Below are 19,016 nucleotides of genomic sequence, written 5' to 3'. Positions count from 1 at the left end.
CCACTCACCTCTACACACTCTCCTTCATAGATCTTCAGTTTTCTTGATTTTAACTACAAGCTTATTATAGACACACCCTGTGTAGACCTCTGACTCAGACTCCTTTCTCAAGCTCTGGCCTCTTCTCCTCAGCTCCCTGTCTGGCACCTTCTTCAGTTTGGTCAACCAGTAGTATGTCCATTTCTGAGCACGATTTCTCCAAAATTTAACTCTTCTGCTTCACATCCTTATTTTAATAATGGCATCACCATCCTCTATCTTTAGTCCTTTTGCTTCTACAGGAAATTGGTGTATCAGACAGACCCCTGGAAGGCTCTCTCACAGACTTCCTGCTAATCCCATGTATACCACCATTGCCTCCAATTTATGCTCCTTTAAGAATCTCACCATTTTCCTTATCTCCCCACCCTCGCCTGTGCAAACTGTGGTGGTGCATGTTGAGGAATCTTTGATTTATCAAAAATCAAGTTATAGAATAGCTTAGATTTTTCATTATATATTTTTTATTTGTTTTTTGTCTGGTTCTAGGGATTGAACCAAAGAGTTGTATCCTTAGTTCTTTATTATTTTTAGACAGAGTCCCTCTAAATTGCTGAGGGGCTCACTAAATTACCGAGTCTGGCCTCGAACTTGCAATCCTCTTGCCTCAGCATCCCAAGTCACTGAAAGTATGCCACGAGTCTGGCTAAGTATAAAATTTCTTAAGATTTTGATAAATATGGCAGATTAGCCATTGATTTCCAGCAAATAAGGTGGCTACCCCTGTTAGCATATAATTGGATTGTGCAAAGGGTCTGGTGATTTGGGACATGAGCTATTGTCTTAGCCTGAACTACTGTAACAAATATACCCAGACTAGGTAGTTTATGCACTAGACATTTGTATCTCACAGTTTGGAGGCTGGGACATCCAAGATCAAGGTGCCAGCAGATCTGGTGGCTGGTGAGGGCTCTCTTCCAATATGCAGATGATTCTCTTCTTGTTTTGTCCTCACATGGCAGAGAGCAAAGAAAGAAAGCTCTTGTGCATTTTGACAAGGGCATTTATGAGGGCTCTACCCTCATGACCTAATCACCTCCCCAAGGCTCACCTCATAATGCCATCACATTAGAGGGTATTATTTCAACATATAGATTTTGAGAGGAGGCAATCCATACAGGTGCCTGTAATAGAAATTCTTATCACATTCAGAGCACACACCAGTCACTGTGCTAGATTCTGCCCCAAATGTCATTCCTGAATTCTCTCGATAGGCCTAGGAGGTAGATGGGTATCCCATGGTACATATAAGAATATCACCATTTAAAGCAGTTACATAACTCCCCATGGTCACAGAGCTAATCATTTCTTTGTTCTGATAGACTTAGTTGTAGAGCCTGGCTCTGCTACATCCTAGCCGCATGACCTAAGCTAATGGTTAACTTTTCTATGCTCCAGTTCCTTCAGTTGTATAATAAGGACATACTACTCACCTAATGGGAGTAATTGGATAGATGTTAGCTCTTATTTTGTATGTGTGTGGTATTGAACCCAGGGGCAATCTATTACTGAACTATATCCTCAGCCATTTTTTATTATTTTTTAATTTTGAGATAGGACCTTCCTAAATTGCTGAGGCTGGCCTTAAATTTGTGATCCTCCTGCCTCAGGCTCCCAAGTCCCTGGGATTACAGGGAGATGCCACCACACCCGCTTTAGCTATTACTATTAACTTAGGAAATACAGTAAGTAAAATAATACCAAACATTACACAGTAGTATTTTTAAAGTGCTTTCAGTTTTTCAGATGAGAAAAGTTCAGTGGCTCATTCCACATCTCCCAGCCTGTACTTGGTAGGAAGGGAACTCAGCCCAGCCTTTTGGCTCCTGGTAGGGCAGAACCGCAAACTTCTCCTTACAGTCACTTCACCAGCCAGTGTACTTAAAATAATTAAGGATCCTGTCTGAGTCTAAAAGTTGTATGTCTATATGAGTTTACATCCTCCCAGAAACATCCAAAATAATGTTTGACAAATATGTAGGCACTTGGGTTCAACACCACCATGTTTTTTGCTCAGCTTCATCAAGAATTTGTTGCAAGATCTTATGCAAGGTGCTGACCCTACCCACTAATCCCTAAGTGCCCTGGAAAGATGAAAAGAGCTGTGGGATGAAGCTGAATCTTTGAACACAGCTCTTTCATCCTTTCTTCTTCAGAAGGAAAATGCTGATATCCAAACAATTTGTTTCATTTTCAGTCTATTCACTTGTTGATATCAGACTACTAAGGTTGTAGGTGAACATTTTTGTCTTTTGTCATTTCTTTTGACATGGTTTTAATGTTTTAGTTATATATTAATTGCAAGTTGCATTCAACTTAGCAAATCAGGAAAAATGTGTTTATAATCTTCTCTTTAATTGTACTTGTCTAAGGTTAGGTTAAGTACTACTAATTTTTTAAAAAACTCAATGTCATTGAGGTAAAACTGCTCATTTTGAAAATAGATTTTAAAAACACGTCAAATCTAGCAATAATATATCTAGAAATGATATAAAATCAAAAAGTAAGTTCTCTATAAGAGGAAATATTACCGTCTTTAATGTTCAGGAAAGGCACACCTTAGAATCTAGTCTGTGGCACATCACCACCAATTAAGAACTAGGGCAAAAATCAACCTCTTAGGTGTTGAAACTACAAAACAGAGAGTGTGAGGCAACACATGTGTAAGTATTGATATTATTATAATTATTGGGTAAGTTTTCTAAGATCAATGAGTAGAAATTCTCATCTAGTAACCAATGCAAATAAAAATACTTTAAGTGCTCAGCTGGCCAGATATCTGAAGCACATCAAAGGTAGAATTCTAATAAACTAACCACCTCATATTTATATAGCATGCTAAGATTTTAAAAGGTCTTTTATTTATATTAATCCTATCTGATTTGATCTTTAAAACCACCACCCCTATGCCATAGGATAGCCAGATAACATTCTCCCTATTGAGACACAAAGAGGTCCAAAATCACTTATCTGTGCAGGGAACAGAAGAGACAGAGTCAGGTCATCATTCCTTTGCATCACAATCAGTCCTGTGTCTTTGAAGGATGCCTCAGACTCACAGCCAGGGCACAGGGGTGAATGGAGGAGGCAGAAGGACCAAAAGCAGATTACAGCCCTTCTTGATAATTGACCACCTCAAAGAAAAGCAGTCAGTTCGAAACAATATTGTCGGTTTTGAATATGAATTTGGGTTTATATAACTGGGCAGGCTTGACTAGAATTGGTAAAGCTGGAAGAAAAAAGAAAGAGGGGATGAACACTTTTAACAATTTATAGATCACTGCCTTTTTTTACCCAACAGAATGCCTCCCAAACATTGAAGAATGGGAGTGGAAGAGAGTTAGGGAAGAAGCACTGCTAGGAAGGTTCAGTTCTTTCTGATAGAGGAGGGAGTCATACCATCAGAACTGTGAAAAATGAATCATGTCTTTCTCATCAGAACTTTGCACAGATTTCCTGTAAAACTTGTCACCGAGGATACAATAAAGATGACTGTCCTTTTCGGGAGCTGAGCATTTTCTAGGGAACAACGTAGATCCGTTTGGGTTTGCAAATTAAAATGAACATTAAGGGGCTAGGATGTATCTCAATGGTAAGGTGCTTGCTTAGCAATAACAAGTTACTTCCCCAGTGTGAGCCTACATGTGTGTGCATGGGTGCACGCGCACGCGCACACACACACACACACACACAGATTAGAATAAAGCTGAAAATTGTTGCAACTGTTGTCACATTGTAGCATAATATATTATTCAAGTGTTTGTGGTATTGCTGATGTATACAAACTGCCTATCACATAAAAGAGGCCCTAGGTTCAATCCCCTACACCACCACAACAAAAAAATATATGAAGGAAGGAAGATGGGGGGGCACAAGGAAAGAAGAAAGGAAATTAGATATGTGTCATATGGCTTCTGTGGGCTATGTTCACTTTTCCAGGAAGTCATCGGAATCTGCCTACTTAAAACATTGAAAGAGCAAATGTCAGACTTGGTTGTGAAAGTACAAAGCCAGTGATGTTTTTGGTTCCACCTTTCATTCCAGGAGTGACACTTCTTGGTTTATAAGGCATTTCCATATGCATCATTACATTTAAGTTTCACTACAGCAGATTTATGGTCCCTATTTTCTAAATGAGATGATAGCTAAAGTCACATATTGGTTAGATTCCAGCTCAAAGCTCATGCCCTCTTCACTGCATCACAAAGTGGATCCACTCAGTTTCCAGGTAGGAGCACAATAGCTAATGTTATCTCTTTTATTTTATTTATTTATTTTTTTGCAGCAGCAGCAGTGTTAATTGAAGCCAGGGTCTCATGCACACTAAGCAGATGCTTTACCCTGACATGATCTCTTTTTGACTCCTTCTTATGAAGATGATCAAACACCTAATTGGTCAGCCTGCTCAGATATTTCTAATATTTCATGGGAGATTCTCCAAAGACCACATTGAATAATTAGATATTTTTAGGAGAACAGAGCTATATATGCATGAGATTTGTATTCAAATAATATATGTGAACATTTTTAACATTTAGCTATTCTACTAAGATTGCCATTTTGAGTTGTTTTTCTTCTTTATTTCTTTTTAGTTTCCATTTTTATTGCTTCAGATCACCAAAAGGGTAGATCAGGAGGAGGGATGAAAGCAGGAAAAATAAGTGAATAAAGACTTTTAAGTCTAATTTTCAAAATGTGGTCTTGGTTGCGATGTGTTGAGGACTGATCTGTAGTAATAATTCTCAAAAGAAAGTGAAGAGGTAGGCAGTCTCTACAATGGCCTTTTATGAGTTTTGTCTCTCTGTATTATTCTTACTTTTATAATTCTCTTCCCTCCTTTCTTAGGTGGATTTGTGTTGATGGTTCACTTTCCAATCCAATCTCATATATACCTCTTCCATTCAATGACAGTGCTGCACTGCACATGCAACCTAATAACTTGGTGGGACAGAATATAGAAGTTTGTGAGGGCATCTGAGGTCACAATAGGTATTTTTGATGATCATGGGTTTACCTAAAGCCAGGCTTTGCAAGCTGGCTGCAGTGTGAATATAGTCATCAGCAATATTTGTATGAGATCTGGTCATTCTGTCTGCTTTAGTACAGGAATCCTTGATCCTGTGGGAATAGTAAATAAGAAAGTTCTCTTGCTCAAAGAAGTCATCCACCTCCTTAACTGAAGGAAAAAGAACTTCATCAGCACTTTTCACCACACTTTTAAAGAAGCCACCAAACATCTCTTTTTTTCCACCTAACACTTAGATCCTGATCATATTCTAGGAAAACATGAAAGTTGCGATTTACTGAGAACAGAATGAGAAGAAAGCTGCTGAAGAAATACTTCATGAGAGGACATAGACTTCTTAAAGACAGCAAGATACTCAGCTTCCAGTAATTGCTTCATCTTTGCAAATTCTTCTTTGGTCATAGACCCTTCACCCTCTGCCGGTTTCTGCATCTTTTTTTTTTTTTTTGAGGACCTTTGAAATTTGGTTTTGTAGAAGCAGGAAAATAATAAGCCTAGTCTGTGGCTTTAATAGAGTATCATGTAGCCACTCAAAGTTTTGATGTCACCTGGTGACAGAAAACTCTGGGCTCTGAAATGTGGGCTGTGGAGTCTTGGTGTGACTGTTTAGTCAACCTTATCTCTGTCACTGAGTGCATCAGGTGTGTCAATCTGAAGTGAGGGGTCAACATTCAGGTGCACAGACACAGACCTCAGGTTGCACGGTCCTCCTGCTGTTGCAGGAACTATGGTCTTGGCAATGCAACTCTATAACAGGGGGTCGCGGGCCTTACTCAGCACCACACAGAGACCATTGACCAGAGAACTGTGACATGGAGAGCAGCACTGATGCTCTTCCAATGAGGTACACTTTGACAGAGCACAGCCCATATATTGTTGACCACAAAAGTTTCTGTGTTAGAGTGAGGACCAGAACAGTATGTATAGTCTGCCTTGCCACATGATCCACCAGATACAATGGTGCTTGAATGGTACTTGTAATATTGATGATGTGAAGAGCCTTAGACAAGGCTCTAGATGAATCATCACTCAGGTCTTCAGGATTTTTGAGCAAATCACTGTAATCACCCTCAGAGAACTATCTCCATTTTAAAGATAGGTCTTAGCCTGCTACCGGACTTTCATAGAGATTGAACATTTAACTATGGGCCACCATGTTACCATGTGACCTCAGCTGCCCTCACAAGCTTCTATAATCTGTCCCACCAAGTTATTAGGTTGCATATGCAGTGCAGCACTGTCATTGAATGGAAGAGGTATATATGAGATTGGATTGGGCAGGCCCTGATGGTGCAAGTACCGTATATGATGTATTGCCCTAAATGCCCATGGCCCCACAGACTATAATGGAGGCAAGGAAGAACAAGTCTAGGATACAGGAGATCTCCTAGATTTTCTCTTAGTATTATTATACTCTGCAAACATGAATTAGAATGGAATTCTCGTAGTATTGTCATGACCTGTGGACATCAATGGGAATTATAACACTTCAATTCAGACTTAAGACACTTTGGGATGAATGTTTAGGTCCCTTTCCACACACCAGGTAAAGATCTGCTGTGTTTTTGATGGAGACAAAAAAAAATATGAAATGGGTAGTGAAAGTAGGTACAGTTGGCCCTCCATGTCCACAGTCTCTGCATCTTCAGATTAAACAAACCTAGATTGAAAATTGTTTCTATACTGAATATGTACTGATTATTTTTTGTCATTATTCCATAGACCATATAGTTTTTTAATCGTTTACAGTGCACTGTCACAGTGTTAGATATTACACATAATCTAGAGTCGACTTAAAGTATACAGGAGTATATAGTTTATAGGCAAATACTGCAGCATTTGATGTAAGAGAATTGAACATCCATGGACTCAGGTATCCATGGAGGAATTCTAGAACCAATTCCCCTGAGATACACGATCAGTTAACACAATTGAGGACTGGAATTGTGTATGTTTGTGTATTCTCCCCTCTCTCTATATATTGTGTTCATACTCTTCCTTCCCATTTATTAACATGAGACATTTTGCCTTTGTACCATAGTATTTAATCATTTTAAACTTTATACCATAGTATTTAAAATATTGGACCTCCACAACAAAAACACTCAAGGAAAAATTTCTTTCCTGAATAACAAGTGGAAATCACCTCTTGTTCTCCCAGCTTGGATGGCAAAAGGCCAGGGAGGAATTCACAACTCTGGGCTGGCAGGTCAATCTCACATATGGAGCCCACATCCTTGCTTGGCTTCCATATGGTCTCCCTACTCCCTGATGATTCTCTCTTGAAGAACTTGCACCCAAATCTTACTGCCAGAGTCTGCTTCTGGGAGCCCAGCTCCAAACAGAGTTTGCCATGGCTTCCTGAAGCTGTGAGAAGGCAGCCTCATAAACAGCCTGTGGCCAATTGCAGTTTCCTCCAGGATTACAAGCAGACTGTGACCTAATGTTCCAACAATTCCACCTTCCTCCTCCCTGAGGCCCGGAGAGAGTCCTGGGCTTATAAACATTTGGGTTGCTGGGAAGGGCATCTGAACTTTTCGCCCACATCCTGCCAGGGCGCGGGAATAGGTTCCCTCCAGAAGCATGGGCTGGCTGAGAAATCAAAGCTAAGTAGTACTCCTTCGAGATGACCACAGGACACAGAAAAGTAGTTTGAGAGTGAGGGCAGCCATAGGCCAAGCTGACCAGACAGGTTTAGCTTCTAACAAAGAAGGGAGCCTACGCTTGATTTATTTTTATCAGAAAACATCAAAGATTTTTGATAGAAAATTCTTCACCAAAACAGCATAAAGGTAAGGGCAGGCAGGTTTCTCAGTTCCTAAAGGGTCATGCCATCTCTGGTGATGCTTGGGGACCTTTTGGAAGATGGATGGGGAGTCCACTTGCAAAAGGCGATCTTGATAGCAGGGATTGCCGCTTTAAGTTCCCAGTTGGTCCCCCTCGCTGGCTTCTATGCTATGAAGGTCCTCATGCATCTCATGGTGGCTTCCCACAGGGACTCACATTCAGCTGTCACAGCCCTCTTCACAGACCCTCTGGAGGAAGGCAAACTGGCCTGTTGTTCCCTCACCTGCACTGTTCATTATTCCCTGTTGCTCACACCTGGTGGTTGGGGATGTTCTTCATCACCTCAGAGTTGAGTGAGGCAGACAGTGGCCCCTGGTTAAAGACATGATGGACTCTGGAATTTTCAGCCTTGGCAGGCCAAGCGCTAGTTAGTCAGTTCAGTTTTTCTCTGAAACTCTGGATATAGGCCTGATCACTCTGGGGGGTGCCCTCCGTGACTTCTCCTTGGAAACTTGTTCCCCACAACATTTCACAATTCAGTGGTTCACTGGGGATAACCTAATGCATGGAGAGCTAAGTACTCCAAACTCTTCTTGATTCCCTTCCTCTTCTAGATGGAGGCCACCTTCCTGTTAATGACTTGAAAATAACACCTTGTCTTTAGAATTCTTGCCAGCATGACCCACATTTACCATTGGTCCCTTCTACATCCACCTCCTGACTCCTAGAACTCATGGCATGTAGACCATTTCCCAAGGGGTTGTCCACTGGGGAGGTGAGTGGAAGAGGAGTTCCCACCTCAGGAGCTCAAGAGATCTGGTAACCTGGACCCTCATTTTTCCTGGACACTTGGGTGTATCCCCCTCATCAGCCTCACACAGATGCAATCCCCTCTCTGGTGATAGTCTACTATTTTGAAGAAGGTCTCCTCAGTGCTCTTTGGGAAAGAGATTGGAAAGTTCTTATAGCATCTAGATTTGGGGACTTCCAGGTGATCCTAAACCAGGACTTCTATCTTCATAAAAATGATCTGGAGAATGTCTGTTCACCCTCTCAGAAAAGTTCCAGTTAGATGGCACCAGAAATTCAGCTTGAGCCAGACTGCCTGTCTGGGACACAGGAGAAGGAATATAGGATATACATTCTTCACTTGAACCATGTTCTGAATATATTTTTATCATTTTGTCTCTTTATGTAAGGCTCAGATGAGGCAAATCAGTGATGTTCACTCAAGGCAGATGGGCATTTATGCAATCCAAGCCTTCTGCTTTTTAGGGTTTGTGGGTGGTTGGTATAGACACACTTCCATGAGTTCAACAAATACACTACCACTTTCATGCCACATTATGTATAACCACAAGAATGAGATCCTAGTTGGAATGAGTTGTACTCCATGTACGTATAATATGTCAAAATATTCTCTACTATCAGGTATATCTAACAACAATAGAAACAATAAAGTATATACCTCTTAAAACATGCATTGTAATGTATACATACGAAATTACATTATATACATATTAATTTATAAAATGGCTGTTTAAATAAAGAAAAAAAAACAAGAATGTTGGCTAACATGAGGCAATGCCGGTACAAGGCCAGATGCAGGCCAGTGCACAGGTAGATTTCCCAGGAAGAAGAGGTTTCCAAGAGGGATACCAAGATACTCAGAAAAAACAAGGACCCTTCTTTTTGCTTTGGTTATGATGAAGATGAAATATGAAATGGTTGATGATTTTAATAAAGAGATTTTATAGTTAATTAAATGGAAGCCAAGGTGGGTTTGGGAGTCAGGGAAATTCAAAGATTAATCATGGAATAAAGCCAGCTTGCTAGGTTTCAGGATATGTTACGTGATAAGGAAGGATCCAAAGAGCAGTTAAATTGTGGTAGTGCTCTTCTAAGTGCTAAGTAGAATCAAAGAACTAAAAAATGTTGTCTGAGGAGAAGGTACTTTTCTTTTGGTACTAGGGATTAAATCCAGGGGTACTTAACCACTGAGAAAAATCTTCAGCAATTTTTATTTTATTTTATTTTTATTTTGAGACAGGGTATTAATAAGTTGTTCCAGGCCTTGCTAAGTTGATGACGCTGTCTTTGAACTTGCAATCTTTCTGCTTCAGCCTTCTAAGCTTAAGGCATTTTTAATCTATGGTGGTTTTTTTTAGAGAAAAGAGAGAGAGAGAGAGAGAGAGAGAGAGAGAGAGAGAGAGAGAAAGAGAAAGAGAGAGAGAGGGAATTTTTTAATATTTATTTTTTAGATTTCAGTGAACACAGCATCTTTATTTTATTTTTATGTGGTGCTGAGGATCAAGGATCAAACCCAGCACCCAGCGCATGCCAGGTGAGCGCATTACTACTTAAGCCACATCCCCAGCCCAAATCTATGGTTTTATAGTGAGGAGGGGATGGAACACTAGCTAGAAACTGGGGGAATCCTTATTCCACTGCATCCAACATAGTCAGTCTCTCAGTCTGTCTGTCTGTCTGTCTGTCTGTCTGTCTGTCTCTCTCTCTCTCTCTCTCTCTCTCTCTCTCTCTCTCTTGGTTTTCTCATCTAAAAAGTGAGATTGTTGAATAGTGAAATATTTCTGGCTCTCCTAATTCTATTTCTAATTTTTTGATCAAACTTATTTTAAGTGAATTGTTACCAAGTAATTTTTCCATAACTATTTACAATTTGATCTTCCATGACTGATTCATTTAGGGGTGTGTGTGTGTGTGTGTGTGTGTGTGTGTGTGTGTGTGTATGTAGTGTCTCATTAGAATAAAAGTTTTTTGAAAGTACCCATGAACATTGAGCATGTTAGATTAGGAAGGCTATGTGGATGTTCCTTGCCTCTATCATCGTTATTCTATAGGGTTGGGACCACAGATATTTAAAAATTAAATTAAACCATTAATTATTCTTTTTTGTTGCTACTAGAGATTAACCAAGATACGCTTGACCACTTAGTTACATACCTAGTCCCTTTTTTTGTATTTTTATACAGGGTTTACTAAATTGCTGAGAATCTTATTGAGATACTGAAGCTGAACTTGAACTCTCAATCCTCATGCCTCAGGCTCCCAAATCACTGGAATTACAGGAGTGCAACATGGAAGCCAGATAATTATTCTTTGTAGTACCTAGAATATTATTAGAAGGGCATAACAGAGCTTTAAAGAAAGAAGTTCAGAAATACTTTAATTGAAATTTTTGAGAACTAGGAGAGTGGAATTCATTTTTACAAAAATAAAAGTAAAAAAATTTTTACGATTTTCAAAAAAGTAAGGTAGGTTTTGCCTAGTTGAAAACTCCAGACATATTGCTCATATTTTAATACCTCTTATATGACCAGCCCACATGACATTGAGAAGGGGAAGTATTATGTGCTTTCTGTGGGAAGTTTCAGGAAGTTCCTGGTATGTGAACTGAAGGCGTTCACGCTGGTCCACACTGCATAACGACCACAGCACTGGATTGTTTGTCGTGTGATTAATGATTTGCTTCCCTTAGAAAGTGGAAAGAGGAAAGAACACAGGTAGGGCTTAATTTGTTCTTGGGTGAAGATGATTTTCTTTATCATTTGTTGAGTGGAATAGGAAATCACCCCTCACACAAAATGCATTTTGCTAACATTCTATAAAAATAATGCAGATGTTTGAATACCTTGTGCAAATGATGGCAGACATTTTTGTGAGGCAGGTTTTAATGAAAAGGAGAAAACTGAACATGATTTTATGATTAACTTTACCGTAAGGACAATTTTGCTAGAAGCCTTCTATTCAAAAAGTATGAAAAGTGACATTTTCCCCCAGAGATATAAGATTCAAATCTTTCTTAAAATGTACAAGGGACTGGATATTTTATTTTTTCCTTAGGTGAATTTATAGTTTTTTTTTCTAAGAAGTTTATCTGAAATATAAAATCTCTTTCTGCTTTCTAGAAGTTGGTCACAGAAGTTGGCTCAAGTTGTTGATTATCCTCTGTGTTTTAGCATTTGCTCCAATGCCCAGCAGTGGCCTTTCTCTTTGGTCTTTAGACCATTTCAACATCAGCTCACTGGATTCCATTCTTCATATTATCCTCTGTATCTCATAGTCTAATATTAGAGTTGTGTCATCATTTTTCTCATTCTTGACCATCACTGTTTTTAATATGTCCCCCAACCTTGTGTTAGATACTCAATCTCCATCACAACACTAATGAGAGAAAGATCCTCATAAGAGGTGATTAGGTCATTAAGGGCATTACCATAGGAGTGAATTTTGTGTGTGGGGGGAGTGAGTTCCTAATGAAAGGGTAAGCCCCCACCCCTCATCCTTTCTTACCATCACACTTTCCACCATGGAATGATGCATCAAAAAGTCCTTGCCAGATGTGAACCTTTCAACTTTGAAATTCCTATGCTTCAGAATTTTCAGAAACAAATCTCTGTTCTTTATAAATCATCCATGTCAGTTATGGAATCACAAAGTGGAACAAGACAAATGTTTAGAATTAAAAAATAGTTCTTCACATTCTCCCTGGTACTTCTCATTCCCTTTGCTTTATTTTTAAATTTCTCTTGCGCTGAAATTCTGTTTTTATTTGTTTATCTCTTTTGTTTTGTCTTTCAGAAACCAGATAGCTGTAGACAAGTGATGGACTGAAGTTGTATTTATTTTGCCTTAGTACAGAGTATATTTTCATGAGGCAGGAGTCCACACCAATTACCATGTAACTAATTTAAAACTTTCTACCCAGGATTTGATTATGTTTTAATGAAGTATTATTATAGTAGTACAGGATCTACAGATAGTGTGGAATGACTTAGGATGGGAGGAAGAATGCTTTTAAGTATCATGGGGTTTAAATGGGTACAATCTAGTAATAACGTCTGGGGCAGCACCCCACCTCCCCGACCAGCACTCTCAGATCTCTGTGCGAAAAGCCAGAGTGCTCCCTGCCATCTTCTTCTGGTAGTCCTTGTCAAATTCTTCATTTTGGGCCACAGTAAAATAGTTCTTCGAGTCACCAGGCATCCCTGAAATAAGGCAAAATCTCAGTGATTGCTGCAGGAGTCTAGGGAGAATTGAGTGTACACCCAAGTTGTACAGTGGTATTGCTGGCAAGAATAAGCAATGCAGCATAAAACACTAATGGAAAAATCCAAGTAGACGTGAGAATTACAGGGTTTCAATTGGCAGCGTGGAATATATGTCTCAACTACCTTTCCTCATAAAAGGGGAGATGGAGTGGTCCATGATGCTGCTAGGTAGAGTAGTATAGTTGGTCATTGGGTTTTGCTTCATTACATCAAATGAGGTATGATAGATGATTTTATTCAGAACTTCTTCTGTTATGTCTTTCTCTAGGAACTTCAGTATCTTCTCAATTTCCCTCTTTGGGTCCTGTATGTAGAACAATTACACAAAACAAATATTTTGGGCTCTTCCATTAGGGATGATATTCTGTTTAAATTAAATGCATTTCTAAAGAGATGAGTTAAGGGATTCATTCAAACATATTCAGCAAATATTCTCAAGTGTTACTAGTGAAAGGCACTGTACTACCACAGATGTGCAGCAACAAGAAGATTGGGACTATTTCTATCATCAAGGAAATTACCCTGCAAGAAGGAAATTGGGTATAAATTGACCAATTGAGGTATCTGGTGGAGAAAGTATGTGCTTCCTGCACCAAGAGAGAGCACCAGGAGACCTCAAGAGAAGGAGAAATGACATATTCTGGAGGAGATCAGAGAAGGTATAGTGAGCAACAGATAGTGTTGGTCAGTATGATAATTAACTCTAGTCTCTGGGCTATAAGAATTGGCAGCAAATGGTCTATGAGTTTAATAGAAGGCTAATAAAAGGATGAGTAAAAGGGATATCCAATTTACCCAGAAATGAACATGTTTATACCTTGCTTTTTTCTGATTAAAAAAGTTGCAAAAAAAGGAGTTGTAGCTTTAGATTAAATTTTAGAGAACTTCTTAGCATGGTCATAGGTGGTAGTTTTGTAATTCAAGGACATTAATCCAGACTCACAAGGGTTGAATCTGCTATCCGCTCATCCACAATGATCAGTTCAATGTCCTAATGTGTGATACTAATCCTGCCAATTTCCTACGGACTAGACCTCAAGTAGTGATCAGGGCATAGAAGAGAGAGAAGGAAGTTGATTTCTTGAACAGAACTATGCACACTTGATAATTAAGATTGCAAAAATCTTTACAATGATCTCATGAGATAGAGATGATATAATTTTGTAGGTAAAGAAACATGGCTCCTAGGTATAAGGATTCAACAAGGTGATCTGGCTAGAAGGCACAAGCTATTTCCAGAGGAAGAAAGATCTTATGGAAAGTGTGAACAAAAGTCAAGATAATTCTGAAGACAAAAATTGTGTTTAGAGCTGAGGAGCTGGGAAGAGTGTCATCGAGAGGTTCTTCTGTTGGTAAGTCCACATTCCAGTGCCCCCACATCCCAGGCACTGGGAGAACATGATGGGGATCATATTGCCCCTCACCTCCTTCATGTCCTCATAGAAGAGGTAGAGGATGCGATGCTGGTCCTTCACATCCCACCATCCCTTTACATGGTCATACCAGGAGCCCCACAACACTGAGGAGGAGAGAGAATGTCAATATGAAACTTACCAAATGAGCCTTACTTATCAAATAAAAGAGGACAGTTACTAAATACAACCAAAATACAAAGATATTGCGCAGAAGGATTCTTATTGCATAAGACAGAAAACTTGTCCTTTGAAAGTATTTTGGAAGATTGTGAAAAATATTCTGAATTTCCTGGCTTATATTTTCCAGGAAACTTAGTTGAACTTAGTGTTCCACAAAACATTGTCTATGGCCAGGGAATAGAAATCTTTTCCTTGCATCACCACAAGTTGCCTAGATCAATAAATATTGTTTCCAGCATGCTGATTTTGAAAAAAAAAAAGACTTTTATTTTAAAGCGTCTCTAATTACCTACTTTTTGGGCATCTTTGTTTTCAGTGATGGTAAATGGGAGGGAGAGAAGATTGCTGGGTGTCTTTTGTTGTCCCTGTGAACCCTCCTTTACCTTGCATCTTTGTCTACATTGCCAAGCACTTTGGAAGTTGACCTGCACAATCTGTCACCAGGGGCTCCTTTTCCCTCAGAATTATAGATGGACTTTACCTCAAGAAGTGTTGGAAGGCTTTTGCAAGCAGGAAAAGAGGAAGAACAATATATTTATTTCACTGATGCCTCCCAGTTGGCTCACTTTGTTGATTGCTACCTCCACCGAAGGCCTCAGCTCCTGTGAAGGGGACCTCTCCTATCTCCAGGGAACTGTTGCTCCTTCAAGAATACTTCACTGGTTCTTGCTGATTTCCCAAAACTCTGCCCACAGCATTGTGAATAGTCTATTTGTTGACGTCTCCTGGGAGACCTCATTCTTGACATCTACTTCCTTGCAGGACTTTGACAGATACAATTCAGCAAAAACTCTTTTTTTTGATGTCAATAGCTAAGTGAGTGAGAAAATAGGAACCCACAGTTTCCTTTCACTTACCTTTCCCATCTTTGAATGTTTCAATGTATTCCTCCCATGTACCAGGGTCAGGCATCATTGAATTCATTCTTGAGAAATAATAGTAGGAAACCAGACAGTCCTTGTCATTTCTAGCTACATAGATAATCTGGAATCATCCAGAAAAGGGAGAGAGAGGCAGAGAGTAAGCAAGATAGAAAATTATCACCATTTAGTACTGAGATTGTTGTTTTTAGAAAGTTGTTTTGGAGAATCTTGGATGATGCTATTGGAGTAATAGAACATACATATGTTTTCTACAAAGTGATCATCTCTTCCAGTCTGCCTAGAAATTGTTCTGATTTGTGGCTGGTAGTCTTTGTATTACTATTGAGTACCTCTTTTTTTAAATCCTAGAATTATCCTGGTTTGCACATAAATACTGTACTCATCCTAACTTAACTTGGAGAATAAGGTATGTTCATCTATTCAGGGTGCTCTAATGAAATACCACAGACTGAATGTCATAAAAACTAGAAAGTTATTTCTCACTATTCTAGAGTTTAGATTTTCTGGTCAGGTCTTGCTTCCTCATAGATGATCATGTTTTATAAGGGTTCTAATGTCAGGACCTAAGAACTTAATCATCTACGAAAGCACCCCCATTCTTAAAACCATTACTTTGAGGATTACAATTTTGATATTTGAACTTGAGAGGGTCATAACATGTGAAGGAAAGGTTCTCCTTGGATCTTTATAAACAAGAAATCTAAATCATAAAGTGGAAGGAGCTAAAGCAATGCACTTATCGTCCCATTCCTACAAGATGAATCCCAGGCTTATAGATAAATTATCATTGCTATGTTTTTATTCCTGGATAAGATTGAGGACCTCTAAGGACAGTGCCAACTCTTCCTTTAGTGATGTTTGTGATGCTGATTCTCAAAGGAAATGCAATGGTATGTCCTGGCAAGGAAAAAATGAACTCTTAGCTTCTTGTCTTGCTGTCCCCCTCCTGCCCTAACCACCTCGGCTCCTGTTCCAGCCTCTGCTGCTGTCAGTGGGGTTGGGGAGGAAGAGCACTGTGAGGATGGGCAGTTTTCCCCCCAAAGGTCCATATGTAAAGAATGGGTACTTAGGGTAGAATTACTGGAAGGTGCTATGGACTTTCAAGAGACTGAGCCTTGTGAAAGGGAGGTCTTAGGTCATTGAAGGTGTATTCTCAGAGGGGATAAAGTTTTTTAGTTTATGGATTATATATGTTTGTATATTATTAAGGAGTTAATATAAAATAATTAAAATAACTATCAAATTTTATTTAAAATTTTTTGATCTCTGTTCTTTTTAGGTGACAGATTGAAATTTGAACTGGAAAGAAACTCCCTAAAGTAAAAATGACAAATAAAAACAACACATAAGGGGCTGGAATTTTGGCTCAGAAGTAGAGTGCTCATCTTGCTTGTACAAGACCCTGAAGTGAAACAAAGGTATTGTATTCAGCTACAGCTAAAAATGCATTAAAAAAACATAGGGTAGAAGGTGAGAAACCAGCCTCTACTTCAGAGCAAAGACTGTCCAAGGAAGGGGGCATGACCCTTGTCCTTGGAAAGACCCACAGAGCACTCCTAGGCACATACCCACCCTGCTAAGTTTTTTTCCCTACAAATAACAGGAGAGATTTGCTGTGCCTGGTGTCCCTTACTCAGTCAGGCTAGGTGGAGACCATAGCAACCCCCTAGCAGCCACCAATTAGCATGTGACAGGGAAAATACCTAGGATGTCAGATGACCCTCCAAGTAGTTTATGGTGGTTGATAACATTTTGGGAAACCATGTAATTCACAGATACTCCCCTCATGGCCTAAGCCAATCAGTTCAAAGGAATCCCCATCTTGTACAAACCAGTCACCCTTACCCAACTTGTTCCCACCAGTAAATGTGCTAATCATGTTTTAGAGTTGTTTATGATTTCCCCAAGGTGTGTGATTATTTGCTAAGAGATGTTATAATGTATGTGTGGTACCTGCCTTCCCCAAAGAGTGTACAAAACTGCTGCAAACCCTGGGACCAGGGCCTCTAAGCAACAAGTTGCTTTGTGTGTGTAGGACTGAACTAGCTTGAAATAAACACTCTTTGCTACTTACATTGGTCTTTGTCTCTGGTGCTCTTTTGGGGGTCCCACATTTGAGCATAACAGTCTCTCCTGAAACCCATGGGAAAAGCAGACAGCACTCCAGTTCTCTAGGACTGTAGTTTTATAGCACAAAATGTTGCAAAAGGGGGGTGTCTTGAGAACTTACATGGATAACAGGATTTTGACAAGGATAATACAAAGGCAGGTAGTAGGTTAATTGTCGAAATGTTTCAGCATTTAGGGAGTAAGTTTAGATCACAAAATCAGAATTTATGATGCACCACTAAAATTTCAGAGTGAGTGTTATTTGGTCAGGGAAAGCCATAATTTATGAGTCATCACTAAAATTTCAGGGAGGGTTGTTATCTCATCAGGGAAAAACAGACATGGGTGAGTTCAAGGCACTGGCAGGCATTTCAAGCAAGTTTACAAATCACAGTAATTTATAATGAAGCAGAAATTAACTTTTCATGCCTTTGTTATGAGATGGCTCCCAATCTTAAAAGAAAATTAGGCTGGATTTTTCACTTGCTATAGCCATAGCTTTTAAAGTATATGTTTCATACTTTAACAAGTATGAGAATTAAGTTATTAATATAAATTACTACTAATTTTTTAAAAGACTGAGTAAAATAGGAACTAAGATATTTGTTATTAAATGCATAAAATTTTGATTAATATATTGATAATATAAACATGGAGAATTTTGACAATGATAAAAAAAACATTTAACATAAGGGCTTCAATATTATAAGTCCTCATGTTCAGTGGGTCAGTCCTTCAATCATTTTTTCATTTTTTTAGGTCATTTTGAATTACACTTCTGCAAATGTTTGTTAAGTATACAAATTTAAGATTTTGTATTTTGTAAAGTAGAAAAATGGCAGATTTGAGCTCCTGTCTGGATTTTAAAACTTATAAGCCATGTGGGGCATCTTAGCACTTTTTTTTTCATATTTGCACACAGTCCAATTCTAGAGAGGAATGAGTTGGAGATATAGTCTACTGTCCTGAGAAAAGAGAAATTTTCTTAAGCTATTTCTAAGGATTTTAACTTTTCTAACTTTTCAGAATTTTTGGTAATTTGAAAAAAATTATTTATTTTAAGAAATGAATTGTTTGAAAATAATTATTTATCTTTAATGCATTCTTTTTCACTTTCATGGATTTTTTTAAAAGAACTAACAGAACAGAATTCCAAAAGGGTTCCATGTAAATTTAAAGGTATGTTTTTAAAAATCAAAATAGAAAGCAGAAGCAAAACATCATCTAGTTTGATGGTTCTGCCTCAAATTAGAGAGTTACTTATTTATTTCTGCTATTATTCACTAGGTACCTGAGGTTGCAAAAATCACCAACAAACAAAGAGGAAAGTCTTTTTAGTTTGTTTCTCACAACCAATTCAAGTTAAAACACACTAGTATCACTGTAGGTTCAGACCAACATGTGTTTCTATATAATAAAAATATGTATACATAAATATATTAATAAATATAAAATAAAATATAATATTAAATAGATTTTTTTCCTGGATAATCATCTTGTACAT

At 38.7% G+C, this 19,016-nt stretch overlaps 1 protein-coding gene and 2 pseudogenes across 1 annotated transcript; 1 reads left to right on the top strand and 2 right to left on the bottom strand.

The window, feature by feature from the left end:
* The window catches only part of LOC144373029 (protein N-lysine methyltransferase METTL21D-like), a 34,232-nt pseudogene extending 16,756 nt beyond the window's left edge, over positions 1 to 17,476 (top strand).
* LOC144373028 (sorting nexin-5-like) lies at positions 3,189 to 7,737 on the bottom strand (annotated as a pseudogene).
* LOC101955576 (sulfotransferase 1C3) lies at positions 12,543 to 14,472 on the bottom strand. Its single transcript, XM_005342916.4, has 3 exons — positions 14,349 to 14,472; positions 13,048 to 13,228; positions 12,543 to 12,861 (listed from the first exon to the last, which is right to left on the bottom strand). Exons 1-3 carry the CDS (start codon positions 14,355 to 14,357, stop codon positions 12,749 to 12,751), a joined length of 303 nt encoding a protein of 100 aa, XP_005342973.4. The 5' UTR covers positions 14,358 to 14,472; the 3' UTR covers positions 12,543 to 12,748.
* Positions 17,477 to 19,016: the final 1,540 nt, after the last annotated feature.

The sequence above is a fragment of the Ictidomys tridecemlineatus genome, unplaced genomic scaffold (genome assembly GCF_052094955.1).
Source record: "Ictidomys tridecemlineatus isolate mIctTri1 unplaced genomic scaffold, mIctTri1.hap1 Scaffold_214, whole genome shotgun sequence".
In the NCBI taxonomy this organism is placed as follows: Eukaryota; Metazoa; Chordata; class Mammalia; order Rodentia; family Sciuridae; genus Ictidomys; species Ictidomys tridecemlineatus.
The sequence above is the reverse complement of the archived record's forward strand: the minus strand, read 5'-3'. Positions and strand labels throughout refer to the sequence as shown.